A 23,477-nucleotide genomic window follows, 5' to 3' on the forward strand; every position below is an offset into this window, starting at 1 on the left:
TTGATGGACAAGAAAATACGTTATCTTTACAGACCAGGTAGGTGCGCCCCAAACACCTTCATCGCAGGGGCAAAACAAGCAATGTGACTTAGCACATTTGAAAGAAATATGCATAAAGTACAAAGTGCATCAGCATCAATTAAATACATAGACAGAATCATCCTATACAAATCCTGAACCATAAGACTTATGGCTCAGGATTTGTATAGGATGGCTTTTATCTGTGTATCGTTGCGAGTTTAGTACTCGGATTGTACTTTTTTCTCAGGGAATCACACAGCACTTCACGCATGACTTGATTTTGATTCACTTTGCACTTTATGCATGTTTTTTTCAAATGTATTATTTGCTTACATTAATGTATTTACAATGTGGCACATGTGACAACATTTTTCTGTGGCTATTAGATAGCTGGTTTAATATGATAATACATTGATATTTTTGTTCTTATGAGATCATCATGCACACCTTCTTGTGTTTATCGGATTATTTGCAAGAAAACCTGGTAATCATTTTCATGAAAGAGCTATTGTTAAGCACGTTAAAACCGCAAGCGTACTGTCTGTCTCAGACAATGACCGCAAACATGTAACTATCACACAGGCTCTTCCCAGGTGTGCCCAAGATGAAAGTAGTAAAAGCCATTGAGCAGGATCTCAGTTGGCCTGTGCCAGGTTTTGTGCTCACCCTATTGCATTCTACTACTTGTAGTCCCGTTTTCATAACCTCTCCAGAAATGCGATGGCTTGAGGTCTGTCAGCATAGTTTTATGAAACACAAATGTAAATGAAGTACCAAGTGGCAAGCGGTTGCTCTGTATTACTATCTTTAGAATGTTTTACTCTGCAGTTATTTTGCATACAGATTACTGTTTTGTGGCACAAGAGCAAACATTTGCCTACACATGGGAGTGATATAACGCAAACCTAGCTAGGCACAATCCAGGTCCCCAGTATGAGTCTTCGGCATGCAGAATGGATCTGGGTACACCCCCTTTTGGCGCGGCCGTTACGCCGCGGGCCGGTTCGGCGCCGCCAGTTCGCCGCGCCCATTTCGGCGCGGGAGCCTTTCTGGCGCCGCCGATTTGGCGCGAGGGACGTTTGGACGTGGCTGACATTGCAGCCACATCTAAACTCCCTCATGCCAAATTTAAAAGCATAATTATTTTCAAATGCAGCACGTTGACGGGAACTGTGCCTGACAACTTGTTGCATTTGAAAATAATTTGGGGTCAAGTGACTGGCGTGAAGTGTAGTATTTTTTATTGTGATTTTCCCAAATGCTTTATTACTATTTTTTTTTATTTGACTGTTCAATTATGCGAGTTAAATATGCAACTTTTGCTGCCTCAGGCACAAGGCCAGTTTGGTCTTGTGGTTAAGTTCCAAACCTCACAATCTTGCAGGCCATGGTTCGTGGCTGGGATAAGGCTTTTAATGTTATTCTATTTGAAAAAAAAAATAATGTGATATTTTGCAAATAGAATAAAATTAAAAGCTTTAGCCCGGAACTTATCCACAAGACCAAACTGGCCTTCTTCCTGGGGCTGCAAAAGTTACATATTTAACCCCCATGATTGAACAGTCTAATAAAAAGAAATAATAATAAAGCATTTGGGCAATTCACAATAAAAAAGAACCCTCTGCCCACTACCACCTCCCACCACCTGCCAGCTACCACCTCTCTCCTCCACCCCCTACCCACTATCACCTACCACCTCCCACCACCTGCCAGCTACCACCTCTAACCCCCTGCCAGCTACCACCTCTCTCCTCCACCCCCTGCCCACTACCACCTCCCACCACCTGCCAGCTACCACCTCTCTCCTCCACCCCCTGCCCACTACCACCTCCCCCTTCCTACCCCTTGCCCACTACCACCAACCCCTCCCACCCCCTGCCCTCTACCACCTCCCCCTCCCACCACCTGCCCACTACCACCTGTCACCCCCTGTCAGATACCACCTCCCCCCTCCACCCCCGCAAGATGCCACGAACCACCTGCCCACTACTACCTCTCTCCCCATGCCAGGGATTACAGGGATTCGCTGGAGGTAGTGGCCTTGCGGTAAGTTCTCTACCCCAGAGTCTTGCAGGCCATGGTTTGTGGATAAACTGAACCTTTCTTTAATTTCCCCTTTTAAATAAAAATAATGTGATATTTTGCAAATAGAATAAAATTAAAAGCTTTAGCGCAGCCACGAACCATGGCCTGCAAGATTGTGAGGCTTGGAACTTAACCACAAGACCAAACTGGCCTTGTGCCTGGGGCAGCAAAAGTTACATATTTAACTCCCATGATTGAACAGTCTAAGAAAAAAAATAATAAAGCATTTGATATGATAGTTTATTTATATAGCGCCTATACACAATGTGTTTCATGGCGCTATATAAATAAACTATCATATCAAATGCTGTATTATTTTTTTTGGGCAATTCACAATAAAAAATACTGAACGACGCAAAACAATGACAAATCCCACCCCCCCCCCACACCCCCACCCCCCCCCCCCCCCCCCCCCGCGCCAAAACATCCCCGCGCCCAAATGTCGCAGCGCCGAACTGGGCGCGCCCAATTGTCTCCTGCGCCGAATCGGTCGCGGCGAATCGGCCCGCGCCGAACTGGCCGCGCCTAATCGTCCTGCTCCGAATGGATCTGGTACAGGCTCCCATGCTTTGTATACACCTGCCACCTAGTGGTTTGATCAGAGCACTTTTACCAAGCTTTGAAAAGAAACCTGTGGGCATAGACCCAAGGGAATGCGGGATTTCAACAGAAAAAAACAGAATTCCTATACAGATTTCTCTAAAATTGCAAAACTGAACAATGGCTTTTTATTTTAGCATTGCAAGTAAAACGCCATTGTCGCCAGCAAAACCTTTTTATTGCTTGTCCGTTTAAATGTCTGACTTGCTATACTCCCTGCGATTGCACTCCCGTTTCCGCATTTTGGTTTCCTTTCTGTGACAAGAGACGCATGTTTCATAGAGTGACAGTGACCTCTTTGACATTAAATCTGCACATAGTTTTCAATATCAATAAGTAGTTGCAGCACTGTTGCAAAGGGGCAGCAGGGTAGTAGCTGTCTCACAGGGGCCTCTGTAAGCTGCAGATGAACCATCTGCACTGCTGCACCACTTGGTATTCACGTTAAATGTATGAAGTCCAACTTCACTTGACACATACAGAATACAACACATTTCTTAGGGCTGTTTGAGACACAAGTTCAGCAGGGTTCTCTAATCCAGCAAAGGGAGGACACTTGCTTTGCAAGACAACGTTTCATTGCTTCATGTTTTCAGAGATCCGCCGCTGTGAAAGTGAACGCTTTCGAAGTTCTTTTGGGCCCACTGGTGTTGCCTAGTCTGTGGATGTGGCCATTGAAGGCAGTCCACATGACCAATGGACTCTGTTGCAAGGAGATTTGGACAATATAATGGTTGAACCTTGTACCTCAAAGAGCAACAGGTCTCCTCTGGTTGGACTCTGCTGCAACATAACAGATGGAAAGTCATTCGATGAACGTCCAGATGGTCACACTTGCCTATTATGTCCTGACTGGATTGTGGGCACATTTGAACAGCCAGTATGCACTGGGAGGGACTGCTGTGGCTGAAGTCTGGGCACATTATAATGTCGGCCAACTGGAATTTTGAGCAGTAACCATGGCTCTGCATTTAACCAAAACATAAGTTAGAGGGCGTAGTCTCAACCATTTACTGCAACATCAAACGGGGAAGCATACATTACATTCGTGCTTATCATAAACGCTAACCAAGCACTGGCAATGCCTACAGTTTGGGCGCTTGTGTAGGCATGGGCAAGGCACTTGCCAGGCACAGCCGAAGTGGCATTAACTACCCATTGTTGGTAGCAGGTGCAAAATGGTGCGAGTACCTCAGCATCTAATAGCAGTGCCTGGAAAAAGCTTAAAACTTGTGCACAAGCCAAAAGAATTATATTTGCCAATGCTTGTTTTTAACAGGATTTCAGTGAAGGACACGCAGAGTGCTTCTAAATTGAGTTGCTGAAGGCAGGCCCGGTAAGACATTTTTATCACACGAGTAGCGTGTTTACAACTCAAATTAAGCCATTAACTCTCAGAAGATTGCTTTGAAGCAACTCTGGCAGCCACTTTCAACGCAAAGTCCGATGGTAAGGCTTGAATAATTGCGAGCTCAAACAGTTCCCATGAGGAGGTGTTTTTGAGGGATTGGGGGATGGAGGGGGCAGAGGCAGGAATGGGTGGAACTGCCCATAGGGATTAGCATGGAAACGGGCATGCAATGGGTGGGCACATAATCAACACCTACAGATTGTGTACCTCCTCGTATGTCATTCCTCCCCATCTGTACTCCAATGCAGTAGTTTAGGCTTATAATAGCCCAAAACAAAAAGGGTGCTAGAGGAGGGATTCAGTGAGATGGTGGCAACAATTGGTAACCTAATCCGCAAGAAGCGTAGTGAAATGTGATGCCGCAACCATTCAAACTAGTGGCTACTAGGAAGATCGTTCAGCAGGTTGAGCGCTCACTGCTGCGATCTGTGTGAGATCTTCAGGTCGCAGGTTCGAATCCTGGCAAGGCTAACTCGGCCTTTCATCCTTCCAAAGTTGATAAGAGTCCCAGCTTCCGTTGGGTGATATTGTATGTACATTTGTTCTATGTAAAGCTTTTTGGCGAAAGCGCTATGTAAAATAACACCTAGTCTCAAGTTATTTTGGTCAAAATAGTGGTCGTGCAGCCAGCAGAAACCTAATGCATCAAAAGGATTGCATTGAGGAAGAAGACCCCCAGTAGATCTGGGATCTAAATTGAGCATAATACACCCAATAGTGGGCACTGAGGAATCCCCCTTGTCATCGGGCACCCAGCAGAAACCTTTCAGCAAAATGATGCTGCAGAGACCATCCACAGCCGGCTCTGACAACCAGCAGAAAAATAGTGGCTAATGCTGGAATGTGTCCTGGAACCACTACCTTGCTCCCGAATATAGCAAAAAAGGGGGCCGTGCTAATGAAGTTCTCATAAAGCAGGGCTAGCTAAATCTACTAGCCCACTAGCATTGGCAGTAGTTTTTATGACGGGTAAGTACCATTTGCATGATACTCGACCGTGCTGGCGAGTATGGGGATGTTAGAAACTTATTTTGCATTTACTGCCAAGACACTTTGCAGTAAATGTCCAATACAAGTTTTACTGTGCATGCATGACAGCATTGCACCAAATATGAAGTGTGCTTATAGCGACTTGCACTATTTTACAAAATGCACTGGTAAATATTTTGTCACCAGTCTCCTGGGAGCAAATGCATTCCTCTTAGGTTGAGTATGTAAACTAAGGAACTCTCCCTCCAGGTCTAGTTGGATTTTTAAGATTTGCAAGTCCTGTATAGATAAGGCAGGATGATTACCTACAACATGGCTACTAATATGATGTTAATCGAGCCAAAGGGTTGCTAGCATCAAGGATATATAGAGTTCCTAATACACAGATGCGGCAATAGCAATCTGTAGAGCCTAGGTTGGAAGGCAGTGGCTCAGTACCTGCAGGTGAATCTTTATAACTGCAGAAGAACAACTTTGGTTTGCAAAATCAGAATCTGTTGCTGTTGAAGGTGCCTGTGTAGTGTAGTATCATTCTGTCCATGGACAAATTAGTGTTTCACCAATGCATATACTAAGCAGGTGCAGTCCGGTTTCACAAAACTAGATGTATGCCGAGGAGCCCACTGGAGGATTGAACTTTGCCTGTAGGCTGGAGCAGCTCCTTTTTACAACACAATTCTTGATTCCACAGCATAGTCCTTGACGCAACAAATAAGGTTCCAAGGGCACACATTGGTGTTATGGTCAACCCGAAATCAGTTGCGTATTTGTACGCACTCTATTGTTCCTCTGCAATTAAGGTAAAGCTCCATTTCACCCATGCTAGTAAAGATGGTGGTCTGGGAGTTCCCACAACCTTCTGGTGCCTGGGAATCCTTGTGTTGGGAGCAATTGGAGTTCCATGGCACAAAAGGGGCTGGTGAAGCAGGGAGATGGTGCCCTCCAGTTATTGGTTTGGTAATTCTTCTGTGAAATTGATTGTTTGAACTGACAAAACCATGCAGAACCTGTCCATTCAGCAACCCTTACTGTTGCTGATGGAGGTACATTCCAGGTGAAGATAACACAATTGCAGATGACGGAAGTCCTAATCTGCTAGAAGGCCTAGAATGAGAATTGGATCAACATCCGGTTAAAGATATCTTCTCCAGCATGGGGTCTGGCATGGATTCACATGCTCATGAATATTCCCCGTCGTCAGGCTGGGAATCCTCAGTAAAGAAAAAACCAGTATCAGTTTCGTTTCTGATCTGTCTTTCGTAGTAATAACCAATCACTGGTCTCTGCGTCATACTGACCACAGCCAATGACTGCCCTCTACCTAAGCACCGCCTCTGGCAGCCATCTTCAGATTTTTACCGCACGTTCATGTGTTGGGATCCTCGTGCTATTGCTCTCGAGCGTTAGTGCTATTTTTTCGCGCTTTTCACAAAAACTTCGATTCTTTCGGTCAAAAGAGCCTCAAGCTCCACCGATCCTACATCCGATCAACGGGGACCCGTGTCGGATTCATCTGTGCCCCTCAAGGGTGAAGATTCGTCGAGCTACACTTCGGAGGACTCCAGAAGCTTCTCAGGCCCGGTCTCGGAGATGGCCCAGGAGAAGGGAAGCTCGACGCCCGGAAAGCTGTTCAGGGTCTGCCCTGGATGCCAGCTGCAGAACGTCTTCAAGGAGGACGAACACTCTTTCTGCCTTTACTGCCTTCATGAGGACAAGACGCACGTGGAGAAGGACTGTGCGTTTTGCGGCAACATGTCGGAACGGACCATGAAGGACCGCCATCAACGTCTCGCCAACTGGCTGGAGGGTAAGAGCCTGTCTGGCGAGAAGAAGAAGAAATCCGAGCGGTCTTCTAAGACCTTTGAGGGCGCCCCGGCGACGGGGGCCCAACATAAGGCCAAGCACCGCGAGCCCGCTGGCACCGGGAGCGCCGAACGGTCGGGCTCTACGGGCGCCAGGCAGGGCGCACCCTCCCCGGCACCATCAACCACGAGCCAACGCCCTGGGTCGGGTAAGAGGAAGGCCGAGCACCCGGCGAAGCTCCTAGAGAGGCCCCGGTCGAGCTCTAAGGCAGAGGAGGAGCGTGGCAGTGCCCCCTCCCTCAAGGATAAGGCGGTGAGCGCACCTAAGGTGGTGAAGGCCTTGATCCATCCGACCAAGCCCTCTATCGAAACGGTCGCGGCGGCCCTGGCTCAGCCTGTGGGGGCTGCACCAGTGGTGGCGACCTCAGGGCCCAGAATCTCCCTGCCTCCTCGGAGGGAGTCTTCCTTTGTGCCCATCGATAGGACCCCCGTGAAACCCTCCGTGGGGAAGAAGGGGGGGCAGGGCGTCGTCGTAGAGTCGGCCTCAACCTCAGAGGAGGAGCTGATCGAGGTCTTAAGCCACGGCCTAGGCGTGGAAGAAGGCCAGCCCGTCGGAATGGACCCCGACGCAGGTGACGACGACGACATCGTCGAGGATACCGACGGGGCCCCTGCTCGCCCGTCGGATTCCCCTCTGCCAGCGCCGCAAGACAACTCGGCGGCCATTTTGTTGGCCATACAGTCCTTATGCTCCGAGATAAGGACGAGGCTACCGTTACCGACGGAGGAACCTCTCCCGTCGGGGGATCCAGAACCGGGACCTTCTGGTGTTCCCCCTACCAAGAAAAGAAGGATCCATCCACAACCTCCTTTTCAACCGTCGCGCCCCTTCCAGCCCTCCTCCCCGTCCACCCGAGGGGATGATACGGGGACTGACACGGCAGCGACGGGTACGGACGACGAGGCATACGACGAGGATTTTCCGTCGTCGCCTCCCACCAGGGCCTCTCCGCCCGACGAGATCGGATCTTTCCACTCCATGATCTCCAGGGCTTCCGAGCTTTTCCAACTCTGCCCTGAGGAGAAGAAAAAGGAAGGCTTCCTTTATCAGCGGCGCGAGGCCAAGAGGAAGACAGTCCTCGCAGTGCCTCTGTTGGACGACATTTGGGATGAGGGCCTTTCCCTCCTCAAGAACCCTTCCACGACGCCAGCTAGAAGAGACCGGTACGAGAAAAAGTACCGGGTCCCGGACACGGCCCCCCTATGCCTCCGGGCGCAGCCTACCCCGGACTCCGTCGTCTCCGCGGCAGCCAGGAAGAAAACGGGGGGGGGGGGTGCGGCCTCCACATCGACTTCCCCGCCGGACGGCGAGGGAAAGTAATTGGATACTATGGGACGTAGAGTCATCTCGTCGGCAGCGACGACGATTAAAGTACGACAGGGAGCTCTGGTACAAGATAGCTCCCCTGCTGGATTTTCTGCCGGACGACAAGAGGGCGGAGGCCCTTGAGATCCTGCAGGAAGGTGAGGTGGCCTCGGACCACGCCATCACCGTGGCGACGGACATCGCCGACACTGGGTTCCGCCAGCTGGGCAACGGCGTTTGCCTTCGACGTCGTGGATGGCTCAAAGCTACGGACTTCCGGCAGGACGTCCAGACCAGAGTCCTGGACATGCCCTTCGACGGGAACAACCTGTTTGGGAAGACAGTGGACGATTCCCTTCAGGCCATCAAGGCGGATACTGAGACGGCCCGGGCCCTTGGAGTCCTGCAACGACGGACGCCCTTTCGGAGCGGCGGAGGCAAGGGCGCCACAAAGGTTCCGGCGGCGGTTTCGCTTCCTACCGTCAAGCGGCCCGCTCGTCGTCGCAAGAGGCCTACAGAGGACGAGGCAAGTCTAGCGGACCCCGCCGTCGTCGCCAAGGAGGTCAAGGCGGCAAGGCCGCGTCCAAGCAGGATTGAACCGGCCGTGGGGTCGGGCCCCCACCGAAGCACCCCGGTGGGAGGCCGGCTGGCGGGCTTCGTCAGCGTGTGGGAGTCCATCTCCACCGACCGTTGGGTGCTGGACGCCCTGGCCCGGGGCCACGCGCTCGAGTTACAAAGAAGGTGCCCGCGCGTCCCCCCCGTGGCCAGGAAAGAACTTCACGTCCCTCAACTTCTCCTGGAGGTAAAGGCGATGCTCAGAAAGGGCGCCATCGAACTCGTCCCAAAGAGGCTTCGGGGCTCCGGAGTCTACTCGAGATACTTCCTCGTGAAGAAGAAGACGGGAGGATGGCGCCCCATCCTAGACCTGCGACGTCTGAACAAGTTCATCAAGGCGCAGAAGTTCCGGATGGTCACCCTCCAGCACGTCCTGGGTCAGCTGGAGGAAGGAGACTTCCTATCGTCGTTGGATTTGGAGGATGCCTACTTCCACATTCCCATCCTAAAGGGGCACCGCAAATTCCTCAGATTCGTGGTCCAAGGGCGTCATTACCAGTTCAAAGCCCTTCCCTTCGGACTACGGTCGGCACCCAGGGTATTCACCAAGTGCCTCGCACCGGTGGCGGCGCAGCTGCGCCGTGAGGGGATTCACGTCTACCCCTACCTGGACGACTGGCTCATCCGCGCCAAGACGAGGGAGCTCGCCGTGGTCCACACGGCAAGGACCGTCCAACTCCTCACGGACCTGGGATTCTCCGTGAACTACGCCAAATCCCACCTGGTGCCCGCGCAAGTCGCACTGTTTCTGGGAGCGAGGCTCGACACAGTGTCCCTTCTGGCCTCCCCGTCGGAGGAGAGGACCAGGACCATCTTGGGCAAGGTGCAACGGATGTTGGTGGCCGACGCGGCCAAAGTGAGGTCCATCAAGTCCCTCCTCGGGATGATGTCTTCCTGCATCTACCTCATTCCCATGTGCAGGCTCCGGATGCGCCCGTTGCAAGAATTCCTGGATGCGCGCTGGATCCAGACGACAGGCAGCTTCGAGGAAAGGATCAAGCTCGACGAGAGTTTCCGACGAGCGATACGGTGGTGGGGCACCCGCGCGCATCTGACGGCGGGCATGGACTTCCAGACCCCAGCCCACCAGGAGACTGTGACCACGGATGCCTCCCTGGAAGGGTGGGGAGCGCACACCGAAAATCTGCACGCAAGGGGACTCTGGCTCCCGACGGAGAAGTCCCTGCATATCAACGTCCTGGAGCTCCGTGCAGTGTTTTGGGCCCTCAGGTCCTTCCTTCCGTCCCTCAAGGGCAAGGTGGTGAGGATCTTCACCGACAACACCACCACCATGTTTTACATCAGGAAACAGGGCGGAACCAGGTCCCCAGCGCTGTCCAAGGAGGCGCAGGACCTGTGGCATTGGGCCGTCGCCCAAGGGATTTTTCTGGTGCCGTTTCATCTGGCAGGGATAAAAAACACCATCGCCGACTCGCTCAGCAGGGAGCTGCGCTCGTGCCACGAGTGGGAACTACGGCAGGATCTGGTGGATCGCCTCTTCCGACGGTGGGGCACACCCCAGATCGACCTGTTCGCGACGGCGACGAACACCAAGTGCCGGAGGTTCGCCAGCAGGTTTCCCCAGACGAGGAGCATGGGCGATGCTTTCTCGTTCCCCTGGGAGGGCCTGTTCCTCTACGCGTTCCCTCCCTTGCCTCTGCTAATCCGGCTCGTCAACCAGCTCAAGAGGTCACGGTGCAGGATGATCCTCGTCGCACCTGCGTGGCCGAGGCAGATATGGTTCCCGGACCTTCTGGACTTGTCAGCGTCCCCGCCGATCAAGCTGCCGGCGGACGCGGATCTACTCTCCAGGGAAGGAGGCGCCATCCTCCACCACGACCCGAAGTCGCTGAACTTGCAGGCCTGGCTCCTGCAGCGCTAGAGTTTGGAGGATACGACATACCGGCCGATTGCAGAGAGGTTCTTGCAAAGGCCAGGGCGTCCTCGACTCTTAAATGCTACGGACACAAATGGAAGAGGTTCTCTGTCTGGTGCCACGCACAGAAGATTAACCCTCTACGGATTACGGCTCCCCAAGTACTGCCGTACCTGCTGACGCTGGCCAAAGCTGGTCTGGCACACGCGTCCATCAAGATTCATCTTGCTGCGATCTCCCGATACACCAGAACCACGGGGCGGACGTCCTTGTGGTCTCATCGTCTGGTGAAAGAGTTCATGAAGGGACTGTTCAGATCGTTCCCGCCGGTGAAGGCTCCGGCCCCGGCGTGGGAGCTCAACGTGGGGCTGACCAAGCTCATGGGACCTCCGTTCGAGCCTCTGCACTCGGCCCCGTTGAAGTTTCTATCGTGGAAAACAGCTTTTCTTGTGGCCATCACCTCCGCACGACGAGTGGGAGAGATCCAGGCCCTTTCCTGCAAGGCCCCGTACTTGACTTTCCACGACACGAGGGTAGTGCTCAGGACGCACCCCTCCTTCATGCCCAAGGTACCGTCGGACTTCCATCTCAACGAACCCTTGGTGTTACCTGTGTTCTTCCCTTCGTCGCCGGCTGAGAGGACTTTGCACTCGCTGGATGTAGCTAGAGCGCTGAAGTTCTACGTGGACCGCACGAAGGGTTTTCGGAAGACGTCACAACTCTTTGTGAACTTTGGACCTGTCAATCAGGGGAAGGCTCTCTCGAAGGCTTCCATCTCCAGATGGCTCTCCGGCTGTATCATGTGCTGTCACCGGTTGGCAAACCGACCGCTGCCTGGCCGTCCGAGAGCCCATTCCACCAGAGCGATCGCAGCTACCACGGCGTTCCTATCTGGTGTGCCCCTGCTGGACATATGCAGGGCTGCTACGTGGAGGTCGACGCACACCTTCACGAAATTCTACTGCGTCGACCGGGATTCCAGGGAGGAGTCCAGGGTCGGCCAAGCAGTGCTGCGCAACCTGTTCGCCTGAGGTGAGCCTGGTGAGGAGGTAAGATGCTTAATGTTGAGTTGATGTGATGCTTAATGTTGAGCCTTTGCCACCTCCCGTGGTTGTGCATGTGGTTACTGCTATGTATTCTTTATTCATGAGCATGTGAATCCATGCCAGACCCCATGCTGGAGAAGGAACAAGTTACTTACCTGTAACTGTTGTTCTCCAGCATGGGTCTGGCATGGATTCACATGCGAACCCTCCCGCCTACCCCTCTGCGGCTCTTCACTTGGTCATACTGCCACTTCACGTGCTTCCAAATCTGAAGATGGCTGCCAGAGGCGGTGCTTAGGTAGAGGGCAGTCATTGGCTGTGGTCCGTATGACGCAGAGACCAGTGATTGGTTATTACTACGAAAGACAGATCAGAAACGAAACTGATACTGGTTTTTTCTTTACCGAGGATTCCCAGCCTGACGACGGGGAATATTCATGAGCATGTGAATCCATGCCAGACCCATGCTGGAGAACAACAGTTACAGGTAAGTAACTTGTTCCTTATGAGAGTTCGGTGACCCTGCTGGTTGACCTTTTTAAAGTGGGTGCAAATATAAAATAAAATAACACTTGATATGAGTCATTTATAACGTGCCTGTACGCATTTTATTCTAGATTTAAGAATGATCTTTTTTAGCTGGTGAGCTAGGTTTGCATACAAGTCTCCCATGCTTCCAACAATTCTTAAGTAATCCAGAAAATGGATGGTGGCAAACATGGCGGTCCTAATTTTCCTGTACATGTGCCCCAACATGGTATACCGACCCCATTCATATATCCATGTGCAGACTCCATAAACCTAACGCACACCTTAAGTCACGAGTGATGGCGAATGTTCTCCTGAATCGGCATGCTTTTAACTTACCTTCGGGGTCCTTGAACACCTAGAATTTGTATATCCGAAAGTCTCACAAGATGGTATGTAGATTCTGAAATGGTCTGGCCATCTTTCCACCAGAAGGAGTTATTCCTTCAAGTTCTGATGTGTTCCGTTCATCCTTTGTGTTTGAAGGGTTCACTGCGTGAGTTCAAATATTAGAGCGACCATTCTCCAGCATGGGGTCTGGCATGGATTCATATGTTCATGAATATTCCCTGTCATTCTGGGAATCCTTGGTAAAAAAAAAAGAAAGCTTGAAAAGCTGGAATACTGCCTTCCACCCATTATCCAATCACTGAAGACAGGTTCATACTGCACCCATCAATGACTGTCGTCTCCCTGAGTCCCACCTCTGGCGGCCATCTTCAGATTTTTACCACAGGTTTTCGGTGCAGGGAGTACTCGAGTTTTGCCCTCTGAGCTTTTTTCAATAAAATTTAGTATTTTTTTCCGATGGAGATATACGTTCTTTTCTGTTTAAATTTCAAGGACTCCTGACGACTAGTGAGCTCCGTTGCTGGTTACATTTCGAAGTTTACACAATGTGTCAAGTGGAAAGGCCTTCCGAGGCCTACTCCGTGCTGCACCATGTCTAAGGAAGGAAGGAGAAGTCTCTTCAGTCTCTGCTCCCGTTGTGGCTTGTGAAACATCTATGCAGAGGACAAGCACACTAGATGTCTCTACCGCCCATATCCTGACCGTGAGGCGGACCGGTGCGACATCTTTTCGAAGTTTTTTGGCCAAAACAGAGAGGGACCACTACCGATGGTTGGTGGCATGGTTGAAAGAGGACGGGGGCCCTGGCATGGCTTCTGGGCACACTCGGGCGAAGCCCAGATCGGGCCGTTCTGGAGAGCGCTCTCCACCTGGTAAGAGATCCAGATCGGCTGAGGAGGTACCCCCGAAGGGCTCCAGTAAAGCCAAGCACCAGGCTGCTTGTCTGCCTAGAGATGTGGCTGATGCAGGTCCTAGTTCAGGGTACAAGCGCTCCGTCGCCTTGCCCGTCTACGATGAGCTTCCTGGTTGCCGGCACAAAGTCCTTGAAACACAGTGGTGCGTCAGGGGAGAAACAGAAGGAGCACTCCCGAAAGGAACTCTCTTCAAAGTGCTCAGCGATGCCCGCTGCTACGGCTTCGTCAGCGACTACAAAACAGTCTACGGCCACGACTAGGTCGACCAGACCTTCGTCAGCGGTTGTTTCGTTGTCTGCGATAGTGGGATCATCGGCGTCGAGGACGTCTATGGCCACCTCGTCGGCTGCTTTTTCATAGATGGCCGACTCGTCAATGAGTAAGGAAAAGCCACTGGCAAAACCTTCAGCAAGGGTTTCGCTAACGCCAAAACTCACGACTACTGCTTCGTTGACCGCCACTACTCAGTCAATAAAGGCGCCAGTCATGTCTATAGCCCTAAGGAGACCAGTATGCAGAGAGTGCAGTTGGCCCTTTGCCCATTTACACAAGCTCCGACGAGACACGGTATGAGTACTTGGAGGCAGGCGGCTACAGCTCTGTAGACGTAGATTTGCCTAAGGCATACAAGCCCATTGAGAGACTCCAGCATTCCTCCAAGGGACCCTGCGCAAGCTCCGAAAGATCTGTCCCAGGACATCCTCACAGTGCTCAGTTCTCTGGTCTCAGATATACAGTAGCGGCTGCCACCCATAGCGGGCCCTTCAGGGAGCGACCCTAGATACAGCCCTCCAAGGCCTCCACACAGGCCCCTCTCAGTTACCCTGAGTCAACTGCCGTCACCACTGCCTGTTCCAACACCGCCAGACGAGTCACTGCACACTAATACGGCAGCTAACACGGACCCTGGCACAACAGACACGGATGATTTGATTACTTTATTGCGGCGGATTGAGTGACTGCAGGTGCAGAGGATACCCCCAGGGCTTCACCTCCGGGTGAAATTGGGTCATTGCATTCCATTATGGCTAGGGCTTCTGCCCGATTTAATCTGTTGTCAGATGAGAAGAGGAAGGAATGTTTCCTCTACGAAAGGCATGCCGCAACCAGGGAGACAATGTTATGTGTCCCGCTGCTGGACAGGGTATGGGAAGAGGACATGCCCCTAATGAACTCCTGAGTTCTGCACTGGCAAATAAGGACCGGCTAGAGAAAAAATATAGGGTGCTGGACTCGGGTTCCCAAATGCCTCCGCTCGCAGCCATCCCTGGATTCAGTGGTTTCGGCCGCAGCGAGCAAGCGGTTGGCTAACCCATCCTCTATCTATGGTCCCTCCAGACCAAGAAGGGAAGAAGCTGGATGCGCCAGGAAAGCACATCATATATACTGCCCTGTCAACCATCAAGGAAGCCAATATGCTGGCCTTCCTGGCCCGGTATGATAGAGAGCTGTGGTTTAAAATAGGCCCACTCCTGGAATTCTTTCCATACGACAAGAGGACAAAGGCTTTGGCACTACTTCAGGAGCGGGGGGTGGCCTCTGATCATGCCATCCACGGCTATGAATGTTGCGGATTCCAGCTCCTGCCAAATGGGAAAAGGCGTAGCGCTTGGGCGTCAAGGTTGGCTGGGGGCTAACCATTTTAGGTTGGAGGTTCAGGCCAAGGTGGTAGATCTGCCTTTCGACAGCGATAATCTCTTCAGAAAGGCAGTGGATGAAATGCTGCAGGCCATAAAGCTGGACACAGACAGCAAGGTCACTAGGAACCCTGCAGCAGGGCCGCTCTTCTTCCTTCTGGTCCTCCAGGAGTAGGTCAGGCAGATCCTCAAAGGGTTACGCCTCTTCATCCTACAGTCAGCCTTCCTGCTCCATAGTGCAGGAATCATAAAGAGGTTGGTGCCAGGCTTTCGGTGGAGTCTCACAGTGCCGTCTGCACCTGCAGGGGAAGCTGCAGGCAACCAAGCAGGCCTAACTTGGCCCAGGCCCCCACTTCCGCACCCTGGTGGTAGGCAGTCTGTCAAATTTTGTTGATGCTTGGAGAGGGGGGGGGTGGGGTGGAGGGTTTGCACCCAATCCTAGACTTACGGCACCTAAACAAATACCTAAGGTCTCAAAAGTTCAGGATGGTCATGTTGTATCAAGGGCTCGGCCAACTAGAGAAGTGGACTACATGACGACTCTCGATCTGGAAGATGCCTACTTTCACGTCCCCATTCATCCAAATCATCGAAGGTTCCTTCGCTTTGTGGTTCTGGGGAAACACTGCCAGTTCAAGGTGCTGTCTTTCGGCTTTGTCGGCGCCAAGGGTGTTCACAAAATGTTTGGCCCCAGTAGCAGCACATCTACGTCTTAAGGGCATACACGTCTACATGTACCTAGACGACTGGCTCATCCGGTCATGTTCTCAGAGCCTGGCAGTGCAACACACGCAGGAGACATTATGCCTGCTAACGGGGCTCAGATTAACTATCAATTATCCAAACTCTTGCATAACACCAACAGACGACCTTCTGTTTCTGGGGGCATGCCTCGACACTGTCATCCCTAGATTTCCCCTCAGAAGAGCAGGCGCTGGCCATCTTGGGGAAGGTGCATCGTCTGTCCACCATCAAGTCTCCAACCATCTGGGGCATCATGTCGCTGCTCGGCATGATGTCCTCCTGAATACATCTGATCCCGTTCTGCTGGCAGCTGATGTGACCACTCCAAGAGTTTCTGGAATGCAGGTGGCACCAGGTCATGGGATATTGGCCAGACAAGTGGAAACTCAACCTGGAATTCGGGCAAGACCTCCAAGGGTGGGGAGGTGCGCTCTCACCTTAGGTGGGACTCCCCATTCTGGACCCCTCAATTTAAGACTACAGTCACCACTGATGCTTTGCTAGATGGATGGGGTGCCCACACGTGGCAGTCCCATGCTAGAGGCCTTTGGCTGCTGCAGGAGAATTATCTGCACATCAATGTGCTGGAGCTTTGGGTCGTGTTCTGGGCCCACAAGTTGTTCTTGCCGCTGTTGAAAGGCCAAGTCGCAAGAACTTTCACAGACACCACCACCACCACAATGTTCTACATCAGGAAGCAGGGCGGAACCCGATCCCCCGCTCTGTTGTTGGAGGCACAGAACCTATGGCACTGGGTACGAGAACATGTTCCTTGTACCCTGCCATGCCTACCCCCGGGGACCCAGACCAAGCCCAGCAACCCCGGAAGCAGGCATCAAGTTACCCCAAGCAAGCCCAACAACCCACGCTAGGGGCTATTTGGGGGCTCATATGGAGAGTCAGTCCTGGTGCCATAGGCGCCAGGCTCATAGATTAAAACTTACCTGATGCAGACCATGCTACAAACTTACCTGATGCAGACCATGCTGCAAGAGCTCCACGCCAAACGAGGCTTGGAAGGGACTATTTTACCTAGGGACTATTTTTTTACTCGGGTGGGGCTGGGGAGGAATACTTACCTGGGACTACTTTGGAGGCTATTTAAACCACGCCTGAAGAGCAGCACACGCTTCGCGTTATTCTGCATCCAGCAGCGTAACGCTCACCGTGCCTGCAAGTCTGCATCCAGTCTTCTGCCACGCCCGCCTCGAGTTTGGAGCTCCTAGAAAAAGGGAGAAAGAAGGAGAAAAGGTTAGAACAAGAGCAATACCTTTGATCCTTACCTGAATTCCCGATCCATTGCGCCTTCGAGCTGGAAGAAAGAAGTTATATTATGCGCGTTGCGTCGCCTGCTGCAGCGCCGCGCTGAACTCGCCGGCCTTCGCAGCATCTTCACATTTCACTGCATGTTCCCGCCGCACTCCGGCACCTAAGGAGAAGACAAGAACAGCAAGGTGAGCCAAGGGAATACACAGAGGAATACCCCCCATAGACTTACCTGATTTTACCACTGGGGGTACTATTCTTCTTCACGGATTGGCGCAGCTTCCACTGCATCCTAGCCGAACCCCGGGCCCTAAGGGGAAACGAAAGGACAGCAAGGTGAAACAAGGGACTAACAAGGGGAACCCTCCTCACCACAAAAGTCTTACCTGATTTTACCGCCGGAGGCATTATTCCCTGAGACTTCATACTTTGTCTCAGCACCTGAATAAGGGAGAAAGCAACAGGTTACATATGGACATTTTTTTATCGAACTGTGTTGGATAATACAAATCCTTACCAGAACATTACCGATTGCCACGAGAAACTCTTCAGTAGGGTCAAGCTGCAACCTGCAAGGAATCGGATAAGAGTGAAAGTCAGGCATTTGAACTCTTACGAACTACATACTTACGGTGTCTTGCCGGGAATATCAGAATCAATATTGTCCTGGAACTCACCAATTCCTTCGAGCCAGTGAAGCAACTGGTTATGTACGTGCCCCTGCGCTCAATGCAGGATGGAGAGCTCATCTTTTCAAATCATCAGGTGAGACTATAAGAGGGGACATCCAAGGTGATCAGTGGGGAGACCAGCGGGGTGGGGGGATTTACGCTCCACTCCACGGGTGATTAATTTCCTTTCTCCATTTGCAGAACAATATTCCTACGGGCCAAGCAAACGAAGCTAGGTGGGCCAGTCCGTCATCTCGGCCCTACGCGTCACATTGGTGGAGACCGCAGCAGTCCAGTCCAGATCGACGCCTCTGTGGAAGCCAGGTGAGTGTAACAACCCTTTAACCTAGCAGGTATAAAGAACACCATAACGGATGCCCTCAGCAGGGAGCTTCAGTCTGATCACGAAGGGAGTTGCAGCCGGGCCAGGTGACCTGTGTTCCGTCAATGGGGTTGTCCTGAGATCGATCTATCTGTCACGGCAAGCAGTTCACGAGCAGGTTCCCTCAGACAGGGGCCCTGGGGGACGCCTTCTCGCTTGGATGGGAGGGTATTTTCCTGTATGCTTTTCCTCCGATTCCTCTCCTGCTACGCGTCATCAACACTCTGAAGAGATGCTGCTGCAAGATGATACTCATCGCCCCGGCATGGCCTCTCTAGATATGGTACACTGAGCTGCTACACCTATCGGTGGCACCGGGAATCCGGCTGCTGCCTCTTCCAGACCTGCTCTCCAGTGAAAACGAACCATCCTACATCACAATCCAGCATCCCTGAACCTTGCGGCCTGGCTCCAGCAGCTTTCAAGTTTGGCCACTACGACCTTGCGGTGGAGTGTGAAGTCTATTTTGCCAAGTATATTTCTACAAAAGGAAGGAACAGTCAACACATTCCCCTCCGATAGCAATTTCAAGACACAGCCCTTCAACAAATATAGGCTGCATTCTGTGTTGCAAATCATCATCAGAAAACATTTTCTTCACAAAATATCATTTTTAATATATTAATCTTTTGTTAAGCAAAAGGGGAATGTGTTGACTGTTCCTTCCTTTTGTAGAAATATATATCTCATATCCTCACTTAGTAGGAGGGAATATCACCAAAGTGTGGGGTTTCCCCTGCAGAATAATTCCTGTCTATTTTGCCAAGGCCAGGGTGCTCTCTAATCTAGCGTGCTAGGGTCACAAATGCTTCAAGTGTGGTGCAGTACGCAATGCATCACACCGCTCTGTATCTCTGCTCCTCAGCTCCTGCCGTACCTGCTCTCGCTGGCGAGGTCTGACTTGGCTCATGTCTCCAAGGTGCGCCTGGCGGCCATTTCACGATACACCCGTTTGCCTACAAGACAATCGTTATGTTCTCGGACTGGTAAAAAAAATGTATGAAAGGTCTCTTTAGGTCTTTTCCTCCAGTGAAGGCTCTGGCTCGGGCGTGGGAGCTCAATGTTGTCATCACGAAGCTCATGGGTCCTCCATTTGAGTCTTTACATTGTGCTTCTCTCAAGTTTCTTTCATGGAAGGCTGCGTTCCTGATGGCGTTCACTTTGGCCAGGCTGATGGGGGAGATCGGGCTCATTCCTGCAGAGGCCCCTACTTGTTGCAACCTACTAGGGTGGTGCTCTGCACTCGCCCCTCCTTCATGCCGAAGGGTCCGTCTGAGTTCCCCCCAACAAACTTTTAGTACTTCCAGTCTTCTTCCTGAATCCTGTTTCAGCTGCTGAACTGTCACTGAATACACTGGACGTTGCTCATGCCTTGAAGTTCTATGTGGCCCGCTCAAAGGATTTCCGGAAGACTTCTCAACTCTTTGTGAACTTTGGTCCTATGAATCAGGGGAAGGCCCTGTCCAAAGGCCTCCCTATCCAGGTGGCCCTCCAGCTACATCATGCACTGTCATCGACTAGCCGACAGACCCCTTCCATGCTGGCCGAGAGCTCACTCCACCAGAGCCACCGCTGCTATGACAGTGTTTCTCTTTGGAGTTCCCCTGCTGGACATTTGCAGGGTGGAGGTCGACGCATACCTTCACGAAATTCTACTGTGTCGACAGGGATTCGAATGGAGGAGTCAAGATCAGCCAAGCAGTGCTGCGCGACCTGTTTGCTTAAGGTAAGTCAGTTCCAGAGGTAAGTGTTGTACTTCTCTTGAGACTTGCCACCTCCTGTGGTTGTGTATTTGTCACTGCTGAATAATCTTATTCGTGAGCATGTGAATCCATGCCAGACCCCATGCTGGAGAAGGAACAAGTTACTTACCTGTAGCTGTTCTCCAGTATGGTTCTGGCATGGATTTGCATGCAAACCCTCCCTCCATCCCCACAATGGCTCTTCTGGGTTCATACTGGCACCTCGCGTGCTTCTAATTTGAAGATGGCTGCCAGGGGAGGGCCTCAGTGAGACGACCGTCATAGGATGGGTGCAGTATACCCCGGTCTTCATTGATTGGATAATGGGCAAGAGGCAGTATTCAAGCTTTCGTAGCAATACTGCTTTTCCTTTTTTATTTATTTTTTTAAATAGGATTCCCGGCCTGACGACACTGAATATTCATGAGCATGTGAATCCATGCCAGACCCATGCTGGAGAACAATATGTACAGGTAAGTAACTTGTTCCTTCTTTTTTGTTGCACAGCTGCTTTGTCCTGATGCAGGCACACCGTTTTGCCCATGCACAACTGTGAAGTTATTTTCTCTCTTTTGAGAGGCAGCCTTTATTGTTGTGATTGCTTTGGTAAGGGGAATGAATTGCACGTCTTTTCAGTAGATTCATATTTCTCATGAATAATGTGGTACTGATGCCACATCCCCTGTTTCTAGGGTACATTTCAGGCTTCCCTATCAATCAACGGGGTCCTCTTCTGGTCGTCTTTCCTCGTTCACAGATTGTATCAAAAAGTCCCTTTCACACACTGGATGCTAAAAGGGCCTCACGTTACTGTAGAGAACTGCCAATGAATATCTGAACCCAATGCCTGTAGTGTGTTGCTTTTGGATGAGCGATTTGTGGCAAAGTACTATCAAAGTGAATCTTGCCAAGAAAGATCGCAGTATGAAGGCAGCTCTATCCACTGCTTACCAGAAAGCTTTTTAATCTGCTGGCACGTTCTGCAAGGGGGGACGCAATAAGTTAAATCCTTTTGGAAATATGCTAGTGGTTGTGACCCAGTGCTCCTTAAATATCTGTATACTTGCTTTTTGTCAACTGGGCGTGCATCATCACAGAACAGATTCCCGTGGATGGCCTTTGCTTCTAACCTGCGTTTTCCTGCTTTGACTACTTACTATTCCAAGTCAATATAAAAATGATGCATGTAAAGAATAGGTTGTCTCCTACAATGGTGTGGCCAGCCAAACCTTTTAGCGTAAAGAAATTGGCTTTTTGTACATAATGACATAGCAAAACAATCTGAAGGTGCAGACGAGTCAAGGAGAATAGTTGACTTTTAGCAACATCACAAGAGTCTTATTGCAAACACTGTGTGATGCAGACAGGATATTTTTCAATGCTCTTGTAAACTATTTTGGATCAAATACATACTTTGGTGGAACATAAAAACGGGTTCTAGAACAGGTACCAAACTGCTAAACTGGTGTTGCAGGAAGGAACTATTTCATATTTATTATTCTGCTTCTTTGGTTCTGAAGCTTCCTGCAAAAGGTTATCCAGGTTTAGGCTACTCCTTCCAAGAAATGGACTTGAACACCAAATGAAGGACCATTGAGGGACAAGGATTGTTAATGATTGCAGGTACCAACACTGTGGCAGGATTGGGCCGGTGCGTCTCTTTGGAGGGTCGGGAAGGGAAATGCCAACTGAAGTCATCTGAAAGCAAAGTTATTTTCCAGCATGATCCTAGTCTCACACCCTCTTTCTCTTCTAGACATTCATCTTCATGACCGTGGTGTATTTTGGGCCTTTAACCTGTTCGATCGTCACGACAACCCGGAAGTTCTTCACCATTTTGGCATCCGTCATCCTGTTTGCAAACCCTATCTCCCAGTTGCAGTGGGTGGGCACGATCTTGGTGTTCCTTGGTAAGTCTGATCAACTGGCTGGCAAACATTTTGGTAGCAAATGCCAAGAGAGCATAGTTATCGTTTTACAGACAAATTGCACAATGACTTTGCTGTTTTTAGGGCTTGTGAATGTTTTATCACGTTGGCATACTTGGAGGGGGAAATGGCTAAAAGCACCTGATGGCCTTTAGCAGTTTAGAGTGCCAGTCTGGTAACTTGTGGTGTTGTTGCACCATCCAGAAGTGGTAGGTTTCGCTCCTGCGAGAGATCTCGTTGGATACAGTTTGCTAATTTGTGTAGTCAGAAATGTTGCTATTCTTCTTAGTCTAACGGCTATAATGCGTTGGGTTTGTCTTCAGGTAGAATAGAGTTGAAAGTGATTTTTGCCCCATCTTTCTTCCCCTCAATTTTAGAAATTAAGGAAAATTTCAATAAAAATATATTTGTACTTGTTTTCCCCAGGAATTGTGTGAGGCCCATGACCATCCCTAGGGTATTACTAAAACGGATATTCAGGTTTTCAGAACAGAAACGTAGGCCCCATTATCTGCTTCAGTCCAGGTCTCGGCTATGCCGTTTGGTAGGCTTTGGTGCACAGATCAGTTCTACCCCAGCTTTGAAAATCTGGGCGTGTTGGGTGGGGGAGGAGGGTTACTCCTCTGTAACTGGGGCTCTGCATGCATCACATCCGGCAAACGTGTTGCCAACACAGTTAACGGATACGCAATTGGTTTACCTGAAAGGAAAAAACAACCCAGTGACTTATTTGCTTTAGTTGCCCCAGTCTTCAAACGTTTTTAATGCCAGCTCCATTGGTATACCTCTAAGAAATGTAAATCTAGGATTTCTCAGTTGAGTTGTAAGCAGGCAGCTGCCTACACCTTTACCTCCCCAAATATATAGTTTTTTGCAATCACTTGCCAACCCTCCTGAGAAAAGGGGTACACCACCCCACAGCATGTTTCTGAGCTGTCCACATGAGGTGACCTTTTTCTTTTCTTTCACCTTCATCTGCAGGTCTCGGGTTGGATGCCAAATTCGGGAAAGGCCCCAAGAAGGCTGTACATTAGGATCCTTGAAGAACAGAAAGGACTGCTCCTAACTTATTCTCACCTCGCGCTCCTGGCGCCATCGGGACTTGCTCATTTTTGATTCATTATATTTTTATTATTGAAAAGTAATTTTACAGGGACTTTTTTATTTGGACTGCTAGAAATTGTTTTGTTTTTTTAAAATCTATAATCGGAGCTGTGGCGGGTGATCCTAGCAAGAGATGGATTAAGTATCAGCGGACTCTTGTAGTTTATTTATTAAAGTGATTGAGAACTCCAGACCTTGCAGTCAATGTCTCCCAAGTGTAGGGAGAGGACTATCGTTTCTCAGGCTGATTTGTGATTTTGGCACCACCTTATTAGGAACATATGTGTAAAGGAAGTGGGGTAAGGGGCGTTGTAGATGGTGTGTTAGTGTGTTGAAAAAGGCACAGGCTCAGCAAGTAATGCACATCTACCTCCTTCAGGAGCTGTGTCCAAGCCTTA

General features: G+C 50.6%; 1 protein-coding gene across 1 annotated transcript in view; it reads left to right on the plus strand.

Moving 5' to 3' along the window:
- The window catches only part of SLC35B1 (solute carrier family 35 member B1), a 215,977-nt gene extending 192,707 nt beyond the window's left edge, over positions 1-23,270 (plus strand). Inside the window, exons 8-9 of the mRNA XM_069634378.1 lie at positions 21,804-21,957; positions 22,957-23,270. Of these exons, the coding sequence (XP_069490479.1) occupies positions 21,804-21,957; positions 22,957-23,009 (207 nt within the window). The 3' untranslated portion in view covers positions 23,010-23,270. The remainder of the gene's footprint in view (positions 1-21,803; positions 21,958-22,956) is intronic.
- The last annotated feature ends 207 nt before the right edge of the window (positions 23,271-23,477 follow it).

This window comes from Ambystoma mexicanum, chromosome 13 (assembly GCF_040938575.1).
Source record: "Ambystoma mexicanum isolate Mex_15411 chromosome 13, UKY_AmexF1_1, whole genome shotgun sequence".
In the NCBI taxonomy this organism is placed as follows: domain Eukaryota; kingdom Metazoa; phylum Chordata; class Amphibia; order Caudata; family Ambystomatidae; genus Ambystoma; species Ambystoma mexicanum.